This window comes from Priapulus caudatus, unplaced genomic scaffold, assembly GCF_000485595.1.
Source record: "Priapulus caudatus unplaced genomic scaffold, Priapulus_caudatus-5.0.1 Scaffold668, whole genome shotgun sequence".
Lineage (NCBI taxonomy): Eukaryota > Metazoa > Priapulida > Priapulimorpha > Priapulimorphida > Priapulidae > Priapulus > Priapulus caudatus.
The window spans coordinates 15,266-20,972 of record NW_014577729.1 but is presented as its reverse complement, the minus strand read 5'-3'; the positions used below and the strand labels follow the sequence as shown (position 1 = coordinate 20,972).

Genomic DNA, 5,707 nt, shown 5'->3' with positions numbered 1-5,707 from the left:
CTTTCTCTCTCTTCTCTCTCTCTTCTCTCTCTCTCTTCTCTCTCCCTCTTCTCGCTCTCTCTCTTCTAGATCTCCCTTCTCTCTCTCTCTCTATATATATAATAGTATTTTATAGTTTATATATATATATATATTGCTAGGAAAAAAAGAAAAGGACTATAATTATAATCTCTCTCTTTCTTTTTTCCTACGCCCTCATTTTTTCTTCTCCCGCCCTATCTATTTCTTCTCTCTCCCTCTCTCTTTCTCTATCTCTCTCTCTCTCTTTACTCTCGCCCCCTCTCTATATGACAGGAGGAAGTATCACTATCGCTGGGTTTGAAGGACGCTACGTTGCTTACACGGTGCTGTTCTCACAATGGAGATGCGCAAGAAGAGAAGGTCGGAACACAGAGAAGGGAGATTCGACCTTAATTCTACATAGCAGCCCGTGCGGCTACAGTCGTGTACGCGTAATGATATGTACATGTTACGTGTACGTCCGGCGAGCATACAGCCTTCTAATAGCTGCAGGCGCTGCGAACTGCATGTGGTGTGACAAAAAATTCGCCAACGTTATATATATATCAAGAGTACATAATGGAGACAAGATCTAATCTCTATTATGTACTCTGATATATATATATATATATATATATATATATATATGTTTCCAAAGTTCGTTCGTCTAGGTTTTAGGAGAGGTTAAACTTATGATGTGATGATAAAATACTAAAATGTATGCTTGGACGTTTCAGGTTTTAATTCGAAGTGGCCGAATGACGCAAAGGGAAATTTTACGTTGGTTTGATTTTAAGGCAAACACAGATTACTACCTACATAGTGCATGTTTAGTGTGTTTATAAAGCTATTAACTTTGAAGAATAAATTTATGTAGAAACCCTGGTATGGTAATGCAAAAAAAGAACATTGTTTTAGAAGATGGTTAAAAAGCGCAATTCTTGATGCAAATCCCATTTAATCTCGTCTGTTCTCAATACATTTATTCGTTAACAAACGATTTTGTGATTGCAATCTCAATTTGTGAACGTCAGGCGTACTGCAAAGCAATAATTGTTGAAACCAATTACTGAACAGTCGCAGGTTTTGTAGCACTACTACTACATACGTTGGCCAACCGTAAATACACATAAACACACACACACACAAAACACTACATGTATGTAAAAAAGAAAATGTAAAAAAATACTAGATGTAAAAATACAAAATGTATATATATACACACTACCAAAACCCCAGTGAATTATAATATCACGTATCTTTACCTAAAATTTGGTCGTGCGGCCATTCATGGCGAAAAGGTGAATGGTAGATTCGTTAGCATAATGAACACCGATGTCAACATAACATATATATAGGTTCAGAGAAATCATGAAATTCATATGAGCAACTAATTTCACTGTGATTTATTGTGTTTTTTTTTATTACAAGCAAAACGTGTTATTGACATTTTACACTTGCATAACAAGCCAGGTTTAATAGCACAACCTGCTGTGTATATATATAACTATACAACGTTAGTATTCCTTAGTAACGAACGAGCTCACTAACTCGAGAATACACGACTTTCTACACGTCCAAGAACGAGGCACATTTCACACTAGACACTGACACACACACGTGCGTACCACCGCCACTCTTTGTCACGCAAATTTTTCCATCATTTCCCCGCGAGAATCGTATAATTAAACAAGCGGGGCTAGGGACTAGACTTATTCTGTGTAACAGTTGGTCACTAGGGAGGGGGGGGTTCTACTCCCATCACAGGCAACGAAATGGAAAAGTGGTGCACCGTCGTTAAGCGTCAACCAGTATCCCCCCCCCCAAATAACGATGACAACATGCTATATCGGAATCACATCCAATCAAACTAATGATGTTGGGTGATGCTTCAAGCAAGCAGGCTTCAAAGTTTGGCTGTCGAAACCAAAACCTCGCAGGGGGCCGCACGACCCCCCCTCACCCATGGGAGCCCCCAACCGAGGGAGGCCCCAACCAAGGAAGGCCCCGCCCGAAGGAGGCCCTGCCCACGGGAGGCCCCGCCCGAGGGAGGCCTCACCCACGGGAGGCCCCGTCCGAGCACTACATTCACCTAAGCCCCAACGTGCCGGTTGGTTCGGAGAAAAGTAAAAAAACGATCCAGCTCTCCCTCCCCCCTCCCCCCTCTCTCTGTACTGTATCACAGAAGTTTTCACATTCGGTTCTACAGCAGTGAGTATAATCTATGCTGCATCACTGTTGCTGTGGTAGCATCCCTCGGCCCTTGCACTCTGTCCTATTAAATCAAGCGCAGCTGCCATTCATTGTAAAACAGCGGCCACATATTGCAGTTCCCCCCCCACCCCCGTCCCCCCCTCCTCCTACTCTTTTACATGCAATTATTATCCTTTGAGCAAATGCAGAATTTGAGGCTTTTCGTGGTCAAGCAGTTTATAATTAACACTCGCGGAATACGCGCTACGTCGCGTGAAAGCCTAAAAAGATCAAAGCACCTAGAGGTGTGAAGATACTGTAAGGTTTTTCCGAGAGGAAAAGGCCCGCCATTCGGCCTTCCAACGTTTGACGCAAATGCTGGGCAAAACAATCGCCCGTCTTTCGCCCGAAACACCGGTGAACTAACGCCGCGGCATTTTTCTAATTCCAGGCGAAAGGGTCCGGTTTCGCTCGCTCAATTTCCGATGAAAAATCCCGTGTTGTTCCGCCTAATTTCGGGCAAAACAATCGGGTATCGTTCGCGCAAATGCCGGCAAAACGATTCTGCATTGTTCATCCGAATACTGGCGATGAAACGACCCAGCGCAGCAATTGCACAAATGGCATCAAAACAACCCTGTGCCATTCGTCGAAATGCCGACAACACTAACCAACACTGTTCGTCCAAATGCCGTTGAAAGGAACCCACGACATATGGTCAAATGCCATCAAAACAAACCTATGCCATTCGTCCAAATGCCAGCAAAACGAACCAACCCCGTTCGTCCAAATGGCATCAAAACAACCCTGCGCCAATCGTCCAAATATCGGCAATAGAATCCGACGCCATTCACCCAAATGCCAGTGAAACGAACCCGCAATATCTTTCCAAATGCCGGCAAAATGAACCCTGCGCCACCCCTCCCTCCCACACACGGCGTTTCCTCTCTCTCGCACGCGCGCGGGGGGGAGGAGGCAGCCGCTCACTCAGTTGTGCGCGAGGTAGTCACCGTCGAAGTATATCACCGTCACCGTGATGTCGTCGCGGAAGTTTCGCGTCACCTCCGCCGGCAGCGAGAGCATCATCGACAGCTTGCCGTGATCGACGCCGCGGTCTGTCAGCCCGAGCGCGTTGCGGATCAGGTGCGACGCGACATTCGTGTCGACGGCGCGATTCGCGAGCCCCGTCTTGCGCGCGAGCAGCCCGCCGTTCACCTCTCCGAACGTGATCGGCTCTTTGTGCGTCACGTACGGATCGAGAGTCTGCGCACCGCTCACGTGCTCCGCGACGAGCCTCACGACCTTCTCCGAGTCGAGCTGCTCCCAGAGGCCGTCCGTCGCCATGACGAGGAACTTGTCGCGGGCGGTGAGGCGGCGGTAGGCGACCTCGGGCCGAGCGGTGAGGTAAGGCGGTGATGCATAGTGCTGCGGGATGAGCAGCCGGCTCTGGCGCGTGTCGGCGAGCATCGACTGCAGCGTCGCCTTCGACCACTTGTAGCGGAAGTCGCCGAACGCGCGCAGCGGGATGAGTTCGCCGAGCAGACGCTCGCTCTTGATCACCGTGTGGCGCTCCTCGACTGCGTGCTCGGCGCGCACGCGCGCGACCTCGTCCGCGTTCTCCGCGCAGTGGTCGCGCGACATCGCCGCCGCCGCCCACGCGTCGTTGTCGTCGAGGTAACCGACAACGGCGCGGCTGTCGCCGACATTGGCGACGTGGAGGTGCGGCCCGTCGACGTGCGCGACGCACGCCGTGCAGCCGGAGAACGCCGCCTCCAAGCTCTCCAGATTCACGTGCATCCTCTCCCCTCCGCCGCCGCTCGATAGGACCTCGTGTCCGATGTCGGCGTCAAGACGCAGAGCGGCCATCTCGAGCGCGGCGGCCATGTCGAATTCGTCGACGTCCATCGCCGACAGCGTCTCGTCGATGTAACGCTCGAGGCTTCGACGGTAGACGCCCGCGAGTTCGATGTTCGTGTAGTCGGCGTCGTTGCGGTACCACTCGAGGAGGTCGAAGGGGAGCGCGTCCGATTTCATCGCGCGAGAGCAGTCCTCGAGGACGTCCTGCGGGAGCAGCGAGACGGCGACGTACTCAAAGAGACGTTCGCTGACGGCCTGTGCGCACGCCGTGCCGCCGTGCCCATCGAAAATCCCGAACAGCATGCCGGGGGTCTTGAGGCACTTCGCCTCGGCGCGGCGGTCCTCGATCGGGTGGTTGGCGGCGAGTTGGTTGTACTCGAAGTACTTGACGGCGCAGCGAGAGTCCGGTTCCGCGGTGACGTCGTTCTGACGGATAATGTTCGAGACCTGGCGCGGGGTCAGCTTCGGGCAGCTGTGTCGCGGCGGTGCCGGGCGCGTGCGCGAGACCGCGAGGCAGCGATGTCTCGGCCGGTGCCTCGTCGTCGCCGCTCGCAGGAGTCGGAAGACGTGGCGCCGAGTCAATCCGATCGCCATCGAACCGCGGCGGGCGGCGACGCGTCACTGCGTGTCTCCGGTTCGTCTGCTGACGACGACGACGACAACGACGACGACGACGACGACGAAGACGACGACGATGACGACGACGACGACGACGACGACGAAAAGATGACAGTATAAAAAACAAATAGCAAAGGTTAGATGGACTGTATTAGAATGTTAACGAAGGTCCGACGGAACGTATTAGAATGTTAACGAAGGTTCGAAGGAACGTACTAATGTTAACGAAGGTCTGATGAAACGCATGAGAGAATGTTAACGAAGGTCCGACGGAACATATTAGAATGTTAACGAAGGATCGGCAGAACGTATTAGAATGTTAATGATGCGTTTACGTGGACAATACATATTTGATGGCACGTATTCACCCCGTGTGATGCGGGGTTCCAGATATGAAACAGTCAGAAACACAAACGTAAATTTTGCACGCTTCCAGCCGAAGACAGATAATAAATCACCCGCATGTGACATGTACGTCCCGTGTGCGATCACATGTACGTCACATGTACATCGTACGTACTAACTGTTGAAACTTGACAGTAGAATGTCCTTCAGTTACCAGTAAGTGTTGCTACTTTAAAGTTGACTAATACTATTACTAGTCCCAGGAGTGTTCCCCGAACTTCTAAAGCGCTGTGAGAATTATTTTAGAACGGCGACAAGGCTGTGGCACGTAGTGGCAAGACGTTACAACATCTGTCTTTCCATTTTAAGGCAAGGATAACCATCAAATCAATGAATAACGTACCCACCTCGATCACTTGTTTACACTACGCTGCGCCCATCAAAGCAGTTGTAAACAAATAGAAGTCTGACGATGACAACGTGTGCGTCAGCCGGTCAGGTGCACTAGATCTCAGTGCATTTATTCGACGAATATGGTGAGTTATCTGGCGAGATATAAATTTGTAATGACAGCAGTTGTGTAGCGAAGGATGATGCCTTACATTGCAGCATGCTCTCGCTCCCTCTCTATTTCTATGCATACGCTACGCGCAGAGTACACTCTATCCTATAAACAGTTGCGCTATTCGCGACA

At 50.3% G+C, this 5,707-nt stretch overlaps 2 protein-coding genes across 2 annotated transcripts in view; one reads left to right on the top strand and one right to left on the bottom strand.

Moving 5' to 3' along the window:
• The window catches only part of LOC106812628 (fimbrin-like), a 12,861-nt gene extending 12,071 nt beyond the window's left edge, over positions 1-790 (top strand). Inside the window, exon 7 of the mRNA XM_014816545.1 lies at positions 738-790. Coding sequence (XP_014672031.1) covers positions 738-790 — 53 coding nt within the window. The remainder of the gene's footprint in view (positions 1-737) is intronic.
• Positions 791-2,371: 1,581 nt separating this feature from the next.
• Positions 2,372-4,539, bottom strand: LOC106812627 (pyruvate dehydrogenase [acetyl-transferring]-phosphatase 1, mitochondrial-like; the record flags this gene model as incomplete). The annotated part of the gene is made up of 1 exon (XM_014816544.1): positions 2,372-4,539. A coding segment is annotated over one exon (1,359 nt), but the record flags the coding sequence as incomplete, so codon positions are not given.
• Positions 4,540-5,707: the final 1,168 nt, after the last annotated feature.